Source organism: Phocoena sinus, chromosome 5 (genome assembly GCF_008692025.1).
Source record: "Phocoena sinus isolate mPhoSin1 chromosome 5, mPhoSin1.pri, whole genome shotgun sequence".
In the NCBI taxonomy this organism is placed as follows: Eukaryota; Metazoa; Chordata; class Mammalia; order Artiodactyla; family Phocoenidae; genus Phocoena; species Phocoena sinus.
This window is the reverse complement of record NC_045767.1, coordinates 110,170,827-110,192,823: the sequence shown is the minus strand read 5'-3', so window position 1 is coordinate 110,192,823 and position 21,997 is coordinate 110,170,827. Positions and strand designations below refer to the sequence as shown.

The 21,997-nt window shown below is 38.1% G+C and overlaps 1 protein-coding gene across 3 annotated transcripts in view; it reads right to left on the bottom strand.

Annotated features, from left to right (window-relative positions):
• Window positions 1–21,997, bottom strand: part of LRBA (LPS responsive beige-like anchor protein) — a 753,999-nt gene that overhangs the window by 30,311 nt on the left and 701,691 nt on the right. For all 3 annotated transcript variants that reach the window (XM_032633582.1, XM_032633583.1, XM_032633584.1), the window contains 4 exons: window positions 17,654–17,743; window positions 12,678–12,855; window positions 8,106–8,168; window positions 2,940–3,095 (listed from right to left, as the gene is read on the bottom strand). In XM_032633582.1, the coding sequence (XP_032489473.1) occupies window positions 2,940–3,095; window positions 8,106–8,168; window positions 12,678–12,855; window positions 17,654–17,743 (487 nt within the window). The remainder of the gene's footprint in view (window positions 1–2,939; window positions 3,096–8,105; window positions 8,169–12,677; window positions 12,856–17,653; window positions 17,744–21,997) is intronic.

Here is a 21,997-nt window from a genome sequence, read left to right as displayed (position 1 = left end):
ATACAAGATACTAAGAAAGATATTAGAACTATCATTTGAGATTTTTTTCACAACTTTCCTGGCAAGTATAAATATTTTTAGTGTACGTGGTAAGTCAGTCCCACTGAAATGAAGTTTAAAATGAGGCTACTTCTTAGAAAATGTTTTATACATACACACGCATATGCATGTTTTAAAAAGTAATAAAGTAGAAGGCTTTTGGAAAGGGGAAGGAACGTCATCTAGTTTATTAAGTAAAGTAACATGGCAGATGCTCTAGGAACCTAGTTTTTAAACAGGTAACACTTATGAGATAACATGGTATAGTCACAAAGATGCCACACCTGAAGTCCGAGGAGTTGGCTCCATTGCCCAGTTCTAGCACCATTATCTATGCAGATATCAACAAGTTACTTACCCTTTCTAAACCTCGGTTTCATCACCTGAAAAATGGAGCTAAGGACACCTGTTGTATCTCATAGGATTATTGTCAGGCTGACACAATATCATGTATGAGAAAGAAGGAATTCTGTAAATTCTAGGGAACTGTGTGACTACAAGAATTATTTTAATTATTAGTATTATATAAAAGGGAGGTTAGCTTTACTTTACAAATATTAATATTCAACGTCTTTTTAAAACGGTATGAAATGTCAACAAATTCAAAAAGCCTCAAATGTCAAAACCAAAGGCTGATATATATATGATCCCATTTTCTGACATTCTGGTAAAGGCAAAATTATAGGGATGAAGGCTACATCAGCGGTTCTGAGGGGGGTGAGCTGAGGGAAGGGGCTGACCACAAAGGGGCAGCACAGGGAGTTCTGGGGGACCTCAGCTGCTCTGCGTCTTAACTGTGGTGGTGGTGGCAGCTGCGTAACTATATACAATGCCCAGATGAACAGAACTATAACCAAAAAAATCAATTTTGCTGTATGTGAGTTAAAAAATAATTTTTAATGTATAAAAAACAATATGCAATCTATAAGAATGTTTAAGGAAAACTTGTGAGAGGATGTAACAATTTTAATCTGTAAGTTTGTGTGAGAAGGGACCACAGTTTGAGGTCAAATAATGCCAAGGTTGTCATTACCATAATAGTGAAAGAAAAGGTTAAAATTTAAATCTGATAATTAAATCAGAGAAAATTCATTATAATAATAAATATATTTTAGGAAAGCTTTTCAATCTCTATTGCATTTTTAAAGAGTTCCAGAGGAGTTTTAGATTCAATAGTAATCAACCTCACAGACCTAAACATCTAGTAAAAACCCAAGTAATCAGAAAGACCTGAATGATAATGTTTTCTTTCTTTCTTTATTCTACAGAATAAAGATGGAAATTACGAGAAAATTAGATCATCAATTCCATAAAACAAAAATTAAACAGGACCATGCCTGAAAACAACTTCTAGGGTTTATTCTATGCACAGTACATATTTAACTATTTTCCCCTACTCTCTCATTGCTATTGTTACAATGCTATCATCAAAATATACCTAGGACAAACTCCTTGGATAACCAAGAATTAATTTTTTTTTTTTCGGTACGCGGACCTCTCACTGTTGTGGCCTCTCCCGTTGCGGAGCACAGGCTCCGGACGCGCAGGCTCAGCGGCCATGGCTCACGGGCCCAGCCGCTCTGCGGCATGTGGGATCTTCCCGGACCAGGGCACGAACCCGTGTCCCCTGCATCGGCAGGCGGACTCTCAACCACTGTGCCACCAGGGAAGCCCAAGAATTAATTTTTTAATATGCTACACTTACTAAGGCAGGTGCATGGACTCACATATTTTATAGAGATCATTAACATAACTGAAAGATGATTTGCTGTAAAACATTTAATTAACTAGAAATTTCCGTTTTTAAAAATTTCTTATCCCACAACATTTAATCAAGATATTTATTTGTAGATCCTTGTTTTAGTTGAACTATCTACTTCCACAGTATCTATCAAGTTCTAATGCATTAATATCTACTTTTAATTATTTTAAATATACAACTATATATTTACTATAAGTTTACTTCATCCTCTAACAGTTTCTAAAATACTTTAAAGAGACTCCATTAAATTTTTCAATGTTCTCAATTTCCTATATGCAAAAATATACAACCATTTACTGGACTGGATATTGTGTAATAATACTGATTTGAGTTTGGTTTGTCCCTTGGGAAGATGCATGCAAATGAATATACATACTTAAAATTTTTTTTTTTTTTTTTTTTTTTGCGGTACGCGGGCCTCTCACTGTTGTGGCCTCTCCCGTTGTGGAGCACAGGCTCCGGACGCGCAGGCTCAGCGGCCATGGCTCACGGGCCCAGCGGCTCCGCGGCATATGGCATCTTCCCGGACCGGGGCACGAACCCGCGTCCGCTGCATTGGCAGGCGGACTCTCAACCACTGCGCCACCAGGGAAGTCCTATACTTAAACTTTTATATTTTTAACAAGACCTCCTGTCACACATAAAATCAGTAGTCAGCTACTTTCCTTCATGATGGTGTAGTTTTCAGCAAGATTCTGTGCAGAATTGTGTGTAGGCAAGATATCTGCTCCCAAGAAATACACTTAATGAGAATTTCCAGTAGGGAAAAAATAACCTTTATATAACACTAAGGTGGGGAAATACACCTATAAGTATGTGCACTTGCCGTAAGATTATGCATATACACGTGCATATAGTATTTACATACCAGGATATGCTTTCGAAATGAATCGTTCATTCTGCAAGTATGAAGCTTGGGAGACAAGCCTACCAAAAACTGCCTCTTAAAAGCATTCTGAACTTAACTTAATAATGGATTACAGAGTAGATTATTACTTGAAAGGAGAAAACTGTCTTTATTTCACAAATTTTAGAATTCTGTAATTTTTAGAGGGAAGAAGATGAGAAAGCATTCTCAAGCCTCTGAACATCACCTGTCATAAACTTTAGTTCACTGATGAAGAAATGATGAAGTTACCTGTGTCTGCAGAGTAGACTCGAAAACTCTTATCCCAGAAGCCACAGAGGAGAACATAGCGGTTGTCCGAAGTGATGACAAAGCACTGGGAATGCACTTGAATACTTTGGTCTAAAAGGTCAGTGATTTGCCTCCTGTGCATTCCTGTATTGCTGGCTATGAGAACAGAGGAAGAAAAAAAAGCCTCCTAAACCCACATGCGCAAAGAAATCCCATAGTTTGTCATACTGGGGGTTGGGGCTGAGGGAGGAGAGACAATACATTCCAGGATAAGAATATCTGATCTTTAATATTGAATATAGTAATATTTGAGAAACCAAGTAGGAAAACACAATCTGATTGCCGGAAGAACAGGGGTAGCCAAATTCAACAGCTCAGTAAGAAATTCTGCCTAGAGGAAAGAAACAATAATACACTACAATTTTAAAATACATAGTATACAATTCTCAGAACATGCTATCTAGCTCTTGGGCAGGACCAAACTAGATTAGAATCTCCAGATCGCATCACAGTTAGGTTTGTGTTTCTGACAATCTCATTACATCTACTGTCATGAGAATGGATTCATGTTGTGACAATCTATTACCTTTAACTTTTTGTCACAAGGAAGAGATACTAGAATATAAATGTCATGTATTTGAAATATTGTAGCATCTTGTACTACTTTGGCTTTAACAGGTCTTTAATTTGACTACATGTGAACTCCCATTTCCCCTGTTTACAGCTGCACTTGCATGTAAGGAAAGGGTAAAATGACTATTTATTAAAGATACTTGTAATTGAAGAAGTCAAAGCATAGCACACTGCCACTTTCTTACTCCGGTAAGCAATAAAACAAGCCAGTCTGGCAGTGTGTTTTCGAAGCGCTACAGGGCACCTGAGATGGGCTTTGTCACAAGGCACAAGGTCAGACACAGAGCAACATCATGCACATGTGAAGAGTAATAATCCTCCAGAAATACACTATCAAGTGTGTCATTATCTGCAAAGGAATTCTCACTGAGATGCCTTTTTTGGCATTATGAAGCCAAACAGATAGAAAGCTTTGGTGCTAGTGATCTAAGAGTTATTTCATCACCAACTTTCCAAAACAAATTAGGGTTCTTACACTGCTAAAGAAACTTGATCATACCAGACATGAGAACAAACAAAATAAATTTCTGCCTCTGATTATTATGTTCTTTGTACCATAGTTTGCAGTTTTTTGGGGAAAAAAATACCATAGATGCACTGTTGATAAAAATTTAAAAAAGAAATATATCTATGTTATATTCATTGTATGTAGTAACTAAGTTAATATGGCCAATTAAATAGAAGGCTCAGAAAGTAATATGGAAGAAAAAAGTGTTCGAAATACTCTCCAGTCCTATGCTGGAATACAGAGGAATAAAATATCCCTCGCCCTCATGGCATACGCAACACAGCAAACATATTCATATACATGTGAAATACCGCAAAATTCTGCTTGTGTCTGACTATACAACTTAACCATGTAGGATTATTAGATACTATTTGATAATAGGCTTCATATACTTTGGGGAGATTAATGGGCTAGTAAGTGATAGCGGTAGTAAAAAGGGCCGATTCTAGCCGAGAATCACTCCCTACCTCCTTCCACACAAAGGGAACTTGCTGGCAGATGAAAAAAGCTTTTATGTATCACAGTGTATCATGGAGAGACATTAGCATCTCACTGCAGTGAAGCTGTGCGATACCATTTAGTTTTTTAATTCCAAGAAACCTAGCAATTAAAGACAAGATATGTAGTATTTTCTATACTGGTTACTACTACTGGTTACTACATGAAAATTATAACAACGTTTATTTTTGCCAATGTTTATATGACTTTCGCTCCTATGATACAAACTTTCACTCACCTTTTTGGCATGATTTCCTGGGAGGACCTAATTTGACAGATCTGGGCATGTGCATAATTTTGAATTGAATGACCACAAAGTACCCATGGGTAAAGGCTGATGCCCCTTCAGCATTCAGATGATCTATTTTCCAAATAAGTGCTTACTTATAATTTAACATTGCAACCCCCCATCCATCCATCCATCCACCATCCATCCATCCAATCGATATAATCTCCCAACTGCCTTTCCTTTATCTCTCTTTATTTTCTCTAGTAAACTTCCTAAGATTCCATACGGAAAGTATTTTTATTTGATGAAAATTAGGTATATTTGTCTAGATAAGCAGTCTTCAAACTGGGACATGCATATCCCTTGGGGTATAAGATTTCCCAAGGGACACACAGGCACAGATGGTTTTAAGGGAATCAATTTCTAGTTCCTCAACTTTCATATGTTCTCTTGCCTAAAACAGATTTGCCTGAGAACTCTCCTGTGAGTTTTCCTTTCTTACCTCCCTTTTTGCATGCTCTTGTTCCACTAGACAGAATTTTACTATGGCGCTTTACCCCAGGGTAAAAAAATCTCTTTTTTTACCCTGGGGTAAAGCGCCATAGTAAAAAGGGGCCAATTCAAAATACTGATGTGATGCTGGAAGGTGAACGCCTAGGTATCAAATCATTCTGCAGGGCAGGTGGTTTCCAATTCATTGCTTTCTATAAAATGGAAGGAGGATCTAATCATGCTGTCAATTGATAGATCATTAAAAATAAGTTTCAGTGATAGATTGTTAAAATGGTTATTTAATGATAGACCGTAAAAGTAATCCTTAATAATACATCACTCTGTGAATTTTGTCACATAACTCAGAAAGAGTTAAAAGATTTGAATGACATTGTTAAAATAAGACTCTTTCCTTTCCCATCTATTTTCTTATGTAACATTCCTCAAAGCTTCCATCTATTAAAAAAAACCCAAAAGATTAGAACTGTTGACAAATTCTGTCTCATTCAGCAACAAATAATGTTTATCCATGAATACATGAACAGAAAAGCCCTATTCATTTCATTAAAACTGTATTTCCTATTTCCAATAAATATGTGTTTTATGTTCAATAATATTTATTAAAATTTTAAATTGTAATAAGTGTGTATTAATAATATTTGTAATAACTCAATGCAGATTAACTTTTTGAGCTGAGCCTTATGGTCACAGGAAATTTCAATGTTTACATTTACATACATATTTTTATTGCTGAAAACAGTATAGTAGGGTAATCAATTTTCTAAAGTTAAAATAAAATTGTGCAAGGAAAGTACAATGAAAATATAAATTCAAGATGAGAAAGGAATACGTAAAATTTTCAAATGTTAAAAGCTTTTTCATGCACTTTTTAAAACAGAAAATGCTGACTCTCAAGTGACTTTGATATCTAGATTCTACTGGATGTATTTAAAATTTTATACACTATGCCAAAAACAATAACCATTGTAACTACTTAAACTTGTGATGATGTCACATTTAAACTTTCAGATGCCAACTTAAAAATGTGTGAGAAGGTACGTGGTTTTAAACAATTATTTTAGGGATACAGGAGCAAACAGTCTGAGGACCAATGATCTAGAGTAGGGAAGGAAACTGGCCTGCAGGCTGAATCTGGCTTGTGCCTGGTTTTTGCATATAAAATTTTATTGGAGCACAGCAATGCTCAGTTGTTTATGTATTGTCTGTGGCTGCTTTTGTGCTATGACAGCAGGCTTAAGTAGTTGTGTCTGAGACCTTATGGCCCACAAAGCCTAAAATATTGACTATCTGGCCCTTTACCAAAAAAGTTCACCACGCCTTGTCTAAAGGGTCACAATTTCTGAATTAATTTAGACTTTATGCTATATGATATTCATTGTCAAGGTTTAAGACAAACAATGATTCTATACTTCAGAAATCAGGCTTTAAGTAGCATAGCAAGTGGGTTTTATTATTTTCCTGACTCTTAAAACTTTACCCAAGTGAGGATTTAAGTTTTTAAAAAATATACGGCAAATCATATCTACTCAAAGCAAAATAAGATTAAGGAAGCAGGGTAGTAATTATCCTTCATATAGATAGTTACTTCTTAGATTTCTGATTAGATTTGGGGAAATGATGAAAGACTTAGTTTTGAGCTTAAGGTTACTTTAGTTCATCTTGATAATTAATCTGCAAATGGTGGTCATTTAGCTCTCCACTGAAACAATGGTGTTAAAGACAAAAAAAGGTGACATACACAAAGGGAACACCTTGAATTTTAAAATAATCAATGAGCTTATTCATATGCTTTATCTAAAAACTTTAAAATACTAACAAATTTACTCGTGCCAGGGCAATGTGACAAAATTGCAGGCCAAACATCCATGCTAGTAGCACACCCCTGCAGCTAGGTAATTAAGTTTTTTATTCTAAAAGTTATTGACTAAAATCTTCAATATCAAGGCTTAACACTCTTAGTGGGGCCACATTTGAAATCCCCACTATAGGCTGAAAAATGCTCAAGTGGAGATTTCAGCTAACCTACTCAAAAAGCACAACAGCAATTATATATTCTAAGTCATCTGCTGCAGACAGTCATTTCATCCCAATGGCTCTTTCCGGGCTCCTCCCTTTTTCTTTTTTTTTTTTTTTCCACCCTGAACAAATTTAACCTCCAATGGCAATTTATTGGGCTGTAGGACCCTAGGAAAATGAATACAAATACCTTAACACTGCCATTGGCTGGGCCATATATTTCAACTTTGAAACTGCTCTGCAATTGTGCATTAATCCCCTCAGGCTGAATGGAGCGTCCGGGAAGAAAGGACTGATCTCCTTTAATGATGAAGCCCTGGCACTACAGTTTTATTTGTCTCAACAGTGCTGCTAAGAACCCCAACTGTTATTATGAAAATTTCCCGAGCAAAGAAGCTCCATCACATTACTGGTACACCAATTCATCATAACGAGCCTCGCTCCTGCTCATCAACAAGTCTGAGTGATGAAAAGATCCAATATTATCCTGACAGAACTTCATGCGCATTCTCAATCACACATTATTACAGCATCCATATTAATTTTCAGTGACACGCGTCCTCGGCCTGTTCAAATTAGGCAGACCAACGAGGGGGAGTTGATGAAATACCAGCATAGCCACAGCTCATTGCATTCCAATTTGCATGCAAATGGTTTATCAGGAAAATTCCATTCCCAGCAACCAGCAAGTGAAAAACAACTGTAATCTCCACTTCAGGGCCACCATACAGAGCTTAATGAATCGCAAAGAGAGGAGGAAGTGACAGACCTATGAGAGGATCGATTTCCACTGGCAGCTGGCATGGCTGGTCTTGTACAGCACCTTGATGAGCTGGAATTCACAAATGATAAAAAAAAAAAAAAGCATTATTTTTCATATACTAAACTACATTAAAATGTGTAAGTTGAATCTCACGTGGAATTGTTTCTGACCTCCAAATTTTTCGTACGGTTTTGTAAAATTTAAAGAAAAAAAATTCCAGGTGCTTCTACGGCTAGCTTATTAAACATTGATTTTAGATTAGTGCTGTTCTGAGCATGTGCCATCAGCAGTGGCTCCAGTCCTAGGCCATAAGCTATAGCAGATGCTTCACTGGCAACCTCTGATTCTGCAACAAAACAAAATTAAGTGGTAAGGCGCACTGAAAACAAAATGTGACAACCATCTGCTGACTGTAGCAAAGACTATTTTTTTTGTTACTTCTTAAAAAGGCAGTTTTGAATGCTGCAGCACAAAGGAGCCACAAAAACGTCAATTTATGATGGAGAAAGGGAAAGCTCTAAGTCAAGGAGCATTTAATGTTTCATCCATCACGTAAAATCAATCAATTGAAAGTTTGAATAAAAATAAAGAAAGCTATCTGCAGATAAATGTTTTAGTTAAATGCATTTGGCTGAAATGTTTTCCTAAAGATCTGATTGCAGTTTTAAAAGAACTTCTATTAATATTTAATATTTCCATAGTTTCAATTTAAAAATACTCTGAGAAGCAAATGAGTAGCAAAAATCAATCCATACTAAGAACAGTTTGTTTAATTCTCAAAATAGTTCTAAAGGTTCAGATGTACTTATATTTTGTGATTGAAAAGAGATTCTGTAGGCTGTTTCCCTGTGAAAGGCAGAAGGACCTGAGGAAGTGCTGTAAGAAGCAGGAGTGACCACTGGCCAGCTGTGCAACCTTAGGCAAATCAGAAGCCCCAGAACGAAGGGTTTAGAATAGATGATCTTTTTCAGCTTTGTAAATCTGAGAGTTAAATTCTCGGTCCTTTTCCAAATGATTTTCCTCCAATAACTCAGCCATTCAATCTAGTCCGCATCTGCCTTTTATAGACTCATAAGCATTTAAACTACTGCTTGGTTGGTATTAGAGCTCTGCTTAATATCATCAGATACTAAGATTAAGATGATATTACTATCATCAGATTTTAAGAAGTCTTTCTGACTGTCCTTGAGGGGCTGAAAATAAAAATGGGATACATTCCAATGTGTTCATTAGATTAATTCTAAATTTCTGATGTTAGCACTTCCCCTCTTAGTAAATGCCAACTTTTCAAGGATTTTTCAATGATCTTTTGGAAGATCATTAATACTGATAAAAATAACCTAAGTACAATATTAGCACTAAAAATTAGAGTTGAGTATATATATAAGACATTAAAGTAGATGAAAAAAGGAAGGCATATGACTCCCTCTTTCACTGAAGGTATTGTCGTTGCTGATTACTAGCTCTGCCAGTAAAGAAATCACAGGGCACATATAGGGAATCATCGGGGAAAATGCACCACAGCCTCTGATTTACCCAACAGGGCCATTTACTTCCAGTAATACCAGTGCCAATCAACACCAATACCTTGAGAAGTTTTTGCTACGACTTTGAGAATCTGGGATCATAGAAACATTGAAACCAGACTGTCAGTGAAAGAGATTTAGGAGGTTAACTATCTTTGGTCATGCCTCAAATCCCAGTTCTGTCACTAACTGCCTGTGTGACCTTGGGAAAATTATGTTGTCTCGGTGTTTCAGATTCCTGCTCTGTAAAACAGGTTAGATGGGTTAGGTTGAACCACATGAAATCACCAATACCTGGCTTTCTGACCTACAGAAATGGCAATTTCAACCTAAATACAGAACCTACATCCTAAGGTTGTTGAGGGGATTCAGTGAGTTAATATGTGTGAAGTGATTAAAACAGTATTCAGAACCTACAAAATGCTCTATAGACATTAGGTGCCATTATTTTATTGTTTCAGAGGCTCTGCAAGGTCCTTTGAGTGAGATGGAAGGATAAAGATGATTTTTCCCCTAAATCAGGACTCAGACACTGCACTGACAGGAGCTAGCTGTCTAATGAACAAGCTATGGAAATCACAGAACCTCAGAAAAGAACCAGAATCTAAACTAAAAAAAAAAACCTGCAACATGAATTTGATATTCATTGAAAAAGCAGCTGTTAGGAAGTTTTGACATTTGTTTTAAATCAAGGCGTACTGACAGGTAAAGGCAGCACAACACAGGACGAAAGATCAGATTTATGTAAATAAACATACCTGAAATGAGGCACAGACTTAACAAAATGGATGCTTAATATTTTTAGGTGTAGGTGTATTGAGAATTGGAGATCACATTGTAGAAAGAGAATCACCTGTGTATTTCCATATGTTATCATTCTTTGTAATTTATCTGGTGAAGAGTTGCTGTGTCGTACTATAAAGCCAGAGGATGGGGACAAAAACCACCAGTGACACAAGGTACAGACCCAAAGAAAGCCCACTAGGGAGAATTCTAGGCAAAGAATTGGCAAAACGTATGCTGTCTCCCAAGCTCTTACCTTACAGAAAAGTGAGCTTGGGCTCAGAGCAGGTGGATGTACCATATGTGGTACTCCAGCAGAGGGATGCAGCCCCCAAATCACTTTACAGATCTATAGAAAAGTGTGGAGTAGGGAAGAGAACAGCTGACAATCGAGTACTGATACTAAGGGGAGCCCAGGGAAATGGGCTTGCTCCAAAGGGGTGTGTCAGGAGCTCAGTCATCGGTGCTGAGGGAGAGAGCCTAACGACTAAGTATCAGCTGGAGACCTAGCAGCCCTCTGGCTGAGCCAGTTCAGTTCCTGCTGAGCTAGCTCATTGCTAGCCTAAGACCAAAGATAGGGGTGGAGAGTGCTCAGGGCTTTCTAGCAGTTGAAAAGTTTTGTCCCTCCTCACACGTACTGTCACTCTGTTTAGACTGAAGAGGTCCTCAGAGCCACCACAGCTAGCCACCCAGGATAAGCATGGTTTGCAGGGGCCCTTAGGCCACACACACTGGTGCTTTTGCCAAGCTCTAAGGGTAACTGCACACAGCAGAGGTAGATCCTCTGGTGTGCATTGCAGAACACACCGTCAGCATGTTCTTCTTCTAACGAGTCGTATTTAGAGAAAGAAACAAACAAAAAAGAAATCACAGTTGTTAATCAAATTATAATCTTTGGTCCCAAAATATAAGTATGTCATTTGCATACACATTTACCTCTGTAAGATATGTTCGTTTGAAGAAAAGGGACTAAAAGGGCCTAATAATAGAGATACTATACCTGCCTTGATTTCTACCTTCTCTACTGTTATAAAATCTATTCTCTAATCAAATATCGCCATTCATTTCATTTCTAATGGCCAGGAAAATGGCTATATTTAAGAAATTCTGATACCAACCACAGATTCGTCATGATGCATACCATATTACATTACTGAACATAGTTAGTGCACCTACTTTTTGTTTGAACGTCAATTCAATCCTGCTCCATTCTAAAATCTCTTTCATTTAATTTGGCATGAGGCCCTTGTTCAAGAATTTATATTTGTGCAACCATTTCAGGTATTATAATGGATAGTGCTTTATGCACATTTTACAGATTTAATAACAAGTTAACAGACTATTAAAATCTATCTTTTAAAATTTCCTACCTAAAACAATGGCTTGGGAAGAAAAGCCTATAATCTCTAGGACTTTAAAAGATTTTTCTTCTGTAAAAGAAGAATTTCTAACTAGTGGCCAAAAGGAACAGTGCTAAATCCAGATCCCAACATTCCTGTTCTAATGAGAGACAATAAATCACAGAGGGGTGATCATAAAATTTGAGTCAGAAAACTTGGGTTCAAACCTGGCTCTGCCACTGACTTGCCATATGTTATACTGAACAAGGCAAGCTCCCTGGGGCTCAGTATCTTTACTGGTAAAATGTGGGCGTAGACTGGACGAACTCTCATGTCTCTTCAAATTTTGACTGTTTGTGATTCTGATGGTTATTTCAGTATCTTGCCATTAGTTACCCTAATTATTCAGCACTTAATGAAAGAACAGAATGTACTTATGGGTTTGTAATATTTTAGCTGGGTAATTAAAGTGTTCTTTTTTCTACCATCCACAACAAATACTTCCATGCCATGTACAAAAAGGCACATAGTAGACAATCAGAAGTGTTTATTGAGCAGATGAATAAGTAGAAAAAAGAGGAACATCTGATAAATAAATACATACTGTTTATGGACACAATATAGAATATCATTATATGAGAAATAATATTTATCTCCAAGGAATAAAGACAAACCACCAGATGCCAAAGAAAAGTTTGTTTTTTTTGTTTTGTTTTGTTTTAAAGAGTTTATGTTTTAACTTTTGTATTATATGCCTCAGAGGGAACTTCTTTAAACCTTTCAAAGTATGTTTAATTTTGATTCAGACTAATGCTTGAAAACTAAAAAGCTTAAATGTTGAGATATAATATATTTAGGTGGATATTAAAATATCTTTATACAGTGTTCAGCAGTTATACTATGCCTTATAAGGATATTTCTTGACTTACCCGGAAGGTTGTGCCACTTGTTCACGGCAAATAGCCTGTTAGCAGTGACTGTGATCACAGCGGGAGTTGCCAACCCAGGCTGGGTGTTGGCTGCCACGTGAGTGACAGGGGAGTTGGAGGGGAACTTTAGAACCATGATAACATCCTGCTGAGCTTGGTCTGTGAACATCAATGGACTCTGCAGGAGGAGATACTGTTGAGTGGGCAAGACAAGATCCAAATATACAAGAAGGAAAAGACAAGGAAAGACAAGAAAGACAGGGTGCAGGAAAAGAACAGGGGAGACCATGTTAACACAAGTTGCAAGTGAGAGCACAGTGAAGCAGAAAGGCTTATAGAAACAGCAATTAGTATTTGTTTGGTTTTCATGTATGTCATTAGTTGAATTTCTAGGTGATTGAAGTAAACTACATTAACAGAAACACTTTAAAAATCCATAAATTTTATTAACTCCCTTCCCCACCCAATTCCCACGAAGAACTAAAAGAATGATTTGATTTCAATTCTAAATAGGCAAAGTATTGGGGATTGTGTTAAACCATTCCAATTGCTATTATGTGTCAAGTATTGATACAAAAGAGAGAGAAAAAAAAAGGAATGAGACTAGGCAATAAGGCACAAAAGCAAGCCATGGTAATTTCCAAAGATCATCAAAAGTTGTGCTGAGTTAGCATGAAGATTTTGACAACTAAATAATGAGATAATTAATTAACAAATATATTTAAAAATAATAGCTGTACAGCATGCATGTATTATTACAGTAGAGAAATAATTTATGAATGTAATACACAAACTTAATTATAAAGGTGTTTCAAAGCAATGCATAATTAAATGTACTTGTAAAAACAATATATTTATATAGTGTACCAAGTCATAAACACTGCCCTATTATAATGCAAATGCCACTGCTTTCTGCTGCAGCTAAGGATAAAGAGAAATAGCTAGATGCGCCCCTCCCTCTTGGTAAAGAAACTAAAGCTCAAGACTTTTGATTTCTCCTTTGAAAAGCAAAAAGTAACTGAAAATGTTAAACAAAACATTGTCTGTTCTAATAACTAGCAACAAAATAAATCTGGAAGACTACTAAGATTTAGAACATTCCTACAAACCATATGTCATGATCCAAGACATACATAACACCACTCTGATTTATTGGCTTTATTTATACTTTGTGGTAGTATGCTATCATACAGTAATTGCACTGAGCATTTTCAGCAAGTCTCCTCTACCATGTCTATTTTCTAATAGCTGATTAGTATCATTCAGAATTGAAACACTTTGATGAAGTGCTCCTGGCTGCTTTCCTCTTGCCACATTTCAAAACACCAGGTATATGTAAATGTGTAGGCACATATATTTAACACGTATTTATTCAGAACTGCTAATAAAAAATTAAATACATTTGCATTTTTATTATCAGTGCTTTTTAAAAAAAGTTATTAAGAGTACTTAGAAAAACATATTGCACTAAGAATTCCTATTTGCACTCTTTGCATAAAGGTGTAAATAAAGGCAACTAATAAGCTACCCAGACACCCTTCTAAGCAAGTGGCTAAAAGCCAATCAATATTATGAGTTAATCCTCCCTGGATGCTCATTCAATTAAAGGTGTCAGTAATGCCTCATCTGATGTGGCCTCAATTAAATCCAACTATCTGATGGTGTGAAAACACAGGGGGATACAGCAACAGCAGCAAAACCAGACAAATAGGCAGCCTTCGTGTGCCTGCTAATTACTACACCTGGTGTATATTATGGTGCATGCACTTAACGCAGCACGAGGTGGCTTTAATTTCTGCTACATTCGTGTGTGTGTGTGTGTGTGTGTGTGTGTGTGTGTGTGTGTGCTGCAGTGATGGTTGACGGGGGAACTCATCTGAATGGTAATAAAAAACAATAACATTTGGGTCTTTGATTTTTAAAACCTCTGATACCAATAAGTAACCTTTGCTATACAAAGAGCCTCTTACACAGTTTTAAGGAATTCTGTGAAATTGGGTAAAAATGAGAAACAATCATCAGCCAACCACAAAATATCCTATAAGCTAGCTTTGATGAAGTTCTGGGAAAAGGAAACAAATGTCATTTCAAAACACCAAGCCTTACTTTTCAACTGCGTAGGTTTTTTAAAAAAATAATATTTACTAAAGTCAATTTATAAACTCTGAGAAAGTCAGACTAAAACATACATCATGAAGTCTCACTGAAAGGAAGTTGATACATATTTCTGAGCTTAACAGCTCATGTTGTAAATACAATTAGGCTCAAATTGAATAATTCCAATGTTTATGCCCTTAAAAAAACACAGGAAAATCTCTAACGTATAGGAAGAATGTCTTGTTTACATAGTGCCTCTAGTGGCCATCTCTTAGCCACATGGCAAGGACAAGCCCTTTTCCATAGAAAGCCGCAGACACCATATCCAGAACCGTCCCCTGCCTCCTTCCAACAAGCTGTTTCTCCGGCTGTTCCTGTGCATTTCATCCTGACTAGGGCTCCCCGTGCAGGCAAGTAGCAGGAAACTCTTGGGAGCAACATCACATCCTTGGCTAGTGAGTATGGAATAAGGAACACTAGAAATAAGAAAAAGCCCAGCCCAGCATACTGGGCTAGTCTAGAGTCACAGTAACAGCTGTGGATGAGCGGGACAACTGGTCAAATAGGGGGACGAGAAAAAACCCTCATCCAATCCTGGGTGCCTCTGCGAACCCAGTATGAGGTAGTAGTAGGAAATTACCAGCCAGATTTCATTCGGTTTTCCCAGATTAAGTATGCACTCACTGACAACTCTGGTTTCTTTCTAACACACCTTTCTTTCCCACCCACATATGTATAAGAGGAAAAACACAATTTGCACAGGTCTGAAAAGGGGTTCAGGTATTCGATTCAGAGGACGAGGATAATGGGAGACATGACCTCCCATCCTCAAATAAGCATGTGCCTTCCCAGCCTTGCCACCCTCGGGACAGTAAAGCTGACCTGCCTCAGTGAACCAGTCATCCTTTTGCCATGGAGAGAGGCTTGGCAGTAGGAACCCCCTCTTGGTCCCAGTGACCAAGGCTGTGCCGTGACCCAGGTAGAAAGTCAATGGAGCAGTGGAGGTGCTTCCATTAGCCAGCACCGCAGCAGCCTGCATCTCATTGACAAGCTATTACTAAAACTAATTCCAAACCCCACACATAAATCATTCTTACTATTTGTATGGCATTATCTTCCATTGTTCTTGCCAAATGTTCATTTTTCGTGTAGTCTTTTCACTAAAGCTACCCTTTATGTTCTTTTAAATATGATTTCACCTGCTTAAAAACACTGAGGGGAAAAGGTTATGCAAACAATTGTTTAAATGCTTGTAGTTTATAATAATGGTCAATTCATATAGAGAAAGAAGGGGGAAAAAAGACTTGGAAGAAGAAAGAAGATGACAAAGAGGGCAAAAGGGGAAAAGACACAGAGAAGAAGGAAATATGGAAAGAGAAAGGAAGGAAGAGAAAGAGGGTCAGAGGCAGAGAGGACCACATCTGTATCCCTGGCCCTCTTGGCATCTAACAAAAAATTCTACCATTCTAAGCCACAACATGGAATCAGAATCCATTTTCAATTATTCAGGGACTTCCCTGGTGGCGCAGTGGTTAAGAATCTGCCTGTCAATGCAGGCGACATGGGTTCGAGCCCTGGTCCGGGAAGATCCCACATGCCGCGAAGCAAGTAAGCCCATGAGCCACAACTACTGAGCCCGTGTGCCACAACTACTGAAGCCCACGTGCCTAGAGCTGATGCTCCGCAACAAGAGAAGCCACCGCAATGAGAAGCCCACGCGCCGCAACGAAGAGTAGCCCCCGCTCGCCACAACTAGAGAAAGCCTGCGCGCAGCAACAAAGAGCCGACGCAGCCAAAAATAAATAAATGAATAAATTAAAAAAAATTATTCATTACATTTATGGAAACAGACATTATATCCCCTACTCTTAATTTAAAACAGTAATGAGCAACCTGTTTTATTGAGGGACAATTCAAGAAAAAATATAATGCCTATTGCCTGTAGTTTTAAAATATGATTTTTGTTATGCCATTCAGTATTTGTTCTTATGCTGAATTTTCTTTATCATTAAAGTATTTCCCCCTGAAATTTCGGGAACCATAAAAGAGGAACAGCCACGTATTTTACAGCTCTAGTCTACTTCCCTACTCCTGATTCTGGGCTGGCCTCTGACTGACTTGCTTTTGACCAATAGAATGCAGCATAAACAGTGTTATGCACGTTCAAAAGCAAGCTTCAAGAAGTCATGCCAAAGCGTTCTCCTGGAACACGGCTCCCACCATGGGAGTGGCCTGGGCGAACTTCCTTGATGATGAAAGACCGTGTGGAAAGAGCAGTCTGGCGTCTCAGCACCTGCCCCAGCAGTCTGTGAGGGAGCCAAGGTGAAAGACAAGAAATGCCCATCTGTCCCTCAGAATCACAGGAAATATAAATCACTGTTTTATGCACTAAGCTTTGATGTATAGTATATCATCATCGTCATCATCATTTTTTCCTCCAAAGTCCCTGACTCTCAATAACATTTCCTACATATTAGGATTACTTCCCAAATTGAAACTCCCAAACTGAAAAACATATTGGGATGTAAAGAATAAACACAATAGGAAAATGAATCTAGACACTCATAGGATCAAACCAGAAAAGTTATCCATGTCTGGAGATTCTGTCCTAGAGTGAGGGTACGAGACAATTAGGGACCTTTTAATTCTGCAACACAGAGCACAACCTGATGAAATACTAGAGCATTGGAGCAACGTCGGCTTCCCGAAGACTGCAGAACAGGCAGCATTTGCTGGCTGTTAGCAAGTTCACAAACAGTGCATAAGAAGAACAGGCCCAGATGTGGTGGAGAATCTCAAGCACAATAAAAAACGGTTATGAATGTCAAGCAGGGTCTCAAATAGAGGCAAGAAATGAGGAGAGTGCAGGCAGCACTTACCGCTTGCATGGCAGAACCTCTGGGAGGATGGGGCTCTATGAGGAGCTGAGAAGGCGTCTGCCCAAAACTTCGGATTTGAGCTTCAACAGCCTGAAAAAGGCACGGGCAAGTTTGAGGGTTAAGAGGTGCTAATTACAGGCAAAAGAACCACAACTGTCACCTGAAAATGTCATTCCATACTTATGGATTGTTTCATGTTGGAAATCAACCTTGTATTTTCACAGTGGGGCTAAGCACCTGGTAGGGCATTTAGGGTGAGGTCATTCTTCACTACCGTGGAAGCTGTTCCTACAAAACCCTGCAAAACTTTCTCATCTTGCTCAGTGATAGGAAACAGAAACCAGCTATTACAATCAGAAATTGTCCTTTTTGGCTTCATCTCTTTCTTGCATTTTTTTCCCTTGCTTGCATCATCCCTGATGACTACAGCTAATCTTTTACAGGTATAGAGAAAACCTACTGCTGCTTTGCTTCTAGGCCCCATCTCATCCTGGGAAGTAGAAAAAAGAAACCCAGCACCTGTGAAAATCGCTTCATGCTATTACTTTTGAAGAGCATTATTGTTGACAGTCTCTTTGAACCTAAGTGGCTAAACAACAAAGTAAAAGCCATATGTTGTATCCAAGCATGAGAGGGTTAAACCGGGGACTGACCAAACACAAGAAACACGTGTGTGCGCCCTTTTCGAAAGATGTGTGCCCTTTGTCGTGCGCTTCTGACCATGGCTCTTCCTGTCCACGCAGCAGAGATGCTCACTTCCCAACCTCATCAAGGAAAACTGTTAAATTCCAGATGCGGTCACTGTCTGTAATGATTTTGTTTGTTTACCTGTTTATGCCTGTCTCCTCCCACTAAAATACAAGATCCATGAGAGCGAGGACCTTACTTATCTTCTTCACTCTTAGATCCCTAAGTTGGGTGAATGAATAAATACTATAGTATGTGTGAGGGGACAGAAGGAAGCAAAGATACATAAAGATGACCTCAACACCCCACACAGTCAGTATTCTTAACTTCTGGGCTAAAAGGATGAAGAAAACCTCTTTGTAAGGTAATATATGTTCATCATGCTATTTTTTAATCCTTAAGAAAATGAGTATTCAATTAATATATGCTCTACAGGACTGTAGGCAATTAATAAATCATAAACAGGGAAATATAATCATTATCCAGTATTAATTTCCTTTTTTTATTTGATAAGGATACCATTAGTAGTCCTTTACAATGACCTTTGAAGAAACAATGATAGCAATTCATTCATTTATGCATTCAATCATAATCGTCAACTATGTATACAGCAGTATTAGGTGACAATGTTTCTGCCCTTGAAGAAATTCCTAATACAGAAAGCAGGGCATGTACTTGGATGGTTGAATAACAGTTTGATGCAGTCAGTCCAATAAATTCAAGGAATGCACTATGACTTGCTTAGGCAGAAAAGACTGGAAAGCAGCTCTGTGAAAGCTGAGTGTTACGGTGGAAGCAGCACAGGATTTGAAGTCACACAGACCATGTGCAAATCCTGACTGCACAGCACTTATAAGCGGTGTGACCTAGGGCAAGTCATTCAACCTAAGTTTCAATTTTCTTCCTGTAAAATGTGGATAATAGTACCAACCTCATAGTGTTACATTAATGAATAAATGATATATATGTAAAACACACAGCAAAGTGCTTATTAGTACAGATTAGTCCCTCAAAATGCAGTCAACAAATACTCATTGAGGGGCTTCCCTGGTGGCGCAGTGGTTAAGAATCCACCTGTCAATGCTGGGGACAGGAGTTTGAGCCCTGGCCTAGAAAGATCCCACATGCCGCGGAGCAACTAAGCCCGTGCGCCACAACTACTGAAGCCCACCTGCCACAACTACTGAAGCCCACACACCTGGAGCCTGTGCTCCACAAGAAGAGTAGCCCCCACTCCATGCAACTAGAGAAAGCCCACACACAGCAACGAAGACTCAAAGCAGCAAGATAAATAAATAAATGTATATAAAAAAAATACTCATTGAGGGCTGCTAACAACACCAATAACAAATATTTATTTAGTACTTATTATTGCCAGGAACTTTTCTAAGTGATTTTACTATCATATCATTTAGTCTTTAAATTGTATGATGTGAGTACTTCACTGTATCCATTTTATAGATAAGGAAAATAATGCACCAAGAACTTAAGTATCTTGTCCAAAGTCACATGGTAATGAAATGGCAGACTCAAAATGTGCACCCCAGCAGCTTGATTCTAGAGCTCATATGCTCAACCATTAAGCTACTCTTTCTCCTTATCTGTTGCCAGGGACTAGGTCAGGGCCTAGGGATAAGATTGAGCACACAAAAAAACATGAGCTTACAATCTAATGACTGAATTAATAAAGTACCTCTAATATCAACATCATCATCATCATTACAGTGAACAAAGTATGTGCACACACAATTAGAGCAGCACGGCTAGGCAAGGGTTGGTTTTATATAGTAGGAGATAAGGCTGGTCTCAGACTTCAGAAACCAGAAAAGAAGCCAACAGGAAGTAAGGAGTAGAGATTAGGACCATTTCAGATCAGCACGTAAAACATCTTTTGATGGGGTAAAATCAGTTTATGATCAACATCAAGGACAGTCTTGAGGAAAAAAATATCACAAAAGGGCAACTTGAAGCCTAAGGTAGTCACAAAGAAGGACGTGCTCTTTTATGATGTATGGATTTATGACTTGCTTTATGAATGTGAACCTTACGCCTCTTTTAAAAACAGTTAGCAAGGCCAGTGCCCTTTCCTTCGACTGCTGCTACCTTCGGTAGTCCCCGTCCAACAGCCCACATGCATTTCCCCCCATTAAAAAGAAGGGGAGCAGGCAACAGACTGCTTCCACACTGGGTCTATGGAGTCAGATGGTTCAGAGTGCTAATCTTGACTTCACCATTTATCTGCTGCATGACTTTGAACAAGTAGCTTAATCTGTTTCCCCATTGATAAAATAAAGATAATAATAATCATGCCTAGCTCATAGAATTGTTTGGAAAATTAAATAATACATATAAAGTGCTTAGCATAATACCAAACACATAAAAGGCACTAAATAAAATGCTGTATTATTGTTGGGTTTGGGGCTCAGCATGATCCCCATTTAACACAGCTAAAATAGAGAAGGAAGAAATGCTTCAGGAGTTTACAATGACCATGACGATGATGAATACATTATTGAAAAAAACTGAAATCTGGCTCAGGATTTCAAAGTATACTGCAGGGCTAAGTGCCCAGAGACAGGGAGATCTCCTTGGAGGTTCAGAGAGCAGTCTAAAACATAAGGAACTGTATACCTCAGTCCTTATGGAAGCTGTGCTATTTGCAAGAAAGGGATAAATACGCAAACCATGATCCAAGGCAAACTCACCAGGTCTTAGAGGCTGATGACTTTGAGCAATGAAGAAAAGAGAAAAGACAACACGAATTCTTTTCTTTCGAACTTGCATATTTTAGAGTAGTAAAGCAATATATAGAAATACAAGTTTCTCTGAGGGAGAACTAGTGATAGCTGTCGAGCCAGGCTGAGATGTCCAGTGCTCAAAAGAAAGCCCCGGGACTCGCTCTGGGATGAAACATCAGAGGTATTGATTTGGGTGTCATTCATGCAAGAGAAATTCAAGTCAATGGTTTTTGACCTTGCCCTCTCACTGTGTTTATGTGTGTATCCTGCAGAATTGAGCTCAAACTCTCCTTTATATAATACTGCCCTGATCAAATGTCTTCAATTAACTAACTGCCGGTACTTAAAAGACAAAGGCCTACTCCTTGATATGAGGCACTGAGAAGAACGCTATATAATTTCTATGGTATCCTTGACAAAAAATAAATAACTTCATTCGAATCACATGAAAATATCAGAAAGACAAATTAGGGGACATTCAACAAAATATCTGACCACTTTTCACAAATATCAAGACCATTAAAGAGAAGCAAAGACCGAGTCACTGTTACATTTTGAAGGAAACCAAGAAAGTATCAACTAAATACAACGTGGAATTCTGCATAAGATCATTAGGCAGAAAAAGAATCGTTAAAGAATGTGATGACATTTCACAAGGTCTGTAGTTCAGTTAATTATATTGAACCAATGTTATTTTTATGGTCTTGATCATTTTAACTAAGGTTATGTAAGGTGCTGATCTTAGGGGAGCCTGGGAAGAAATGTACACAGGAAATTTTTCTACTATGTTTGCAACTTGTCTGTGTCTAAAATTATTCAAAATAAAAAATTTAAAAAGAAAAAAAAAAAGATAAAGACCTACCGCTAGGCAATATAAGTCTTTCTACCTCTCTTTTATTCCCTCACCCTATGCCCTGTA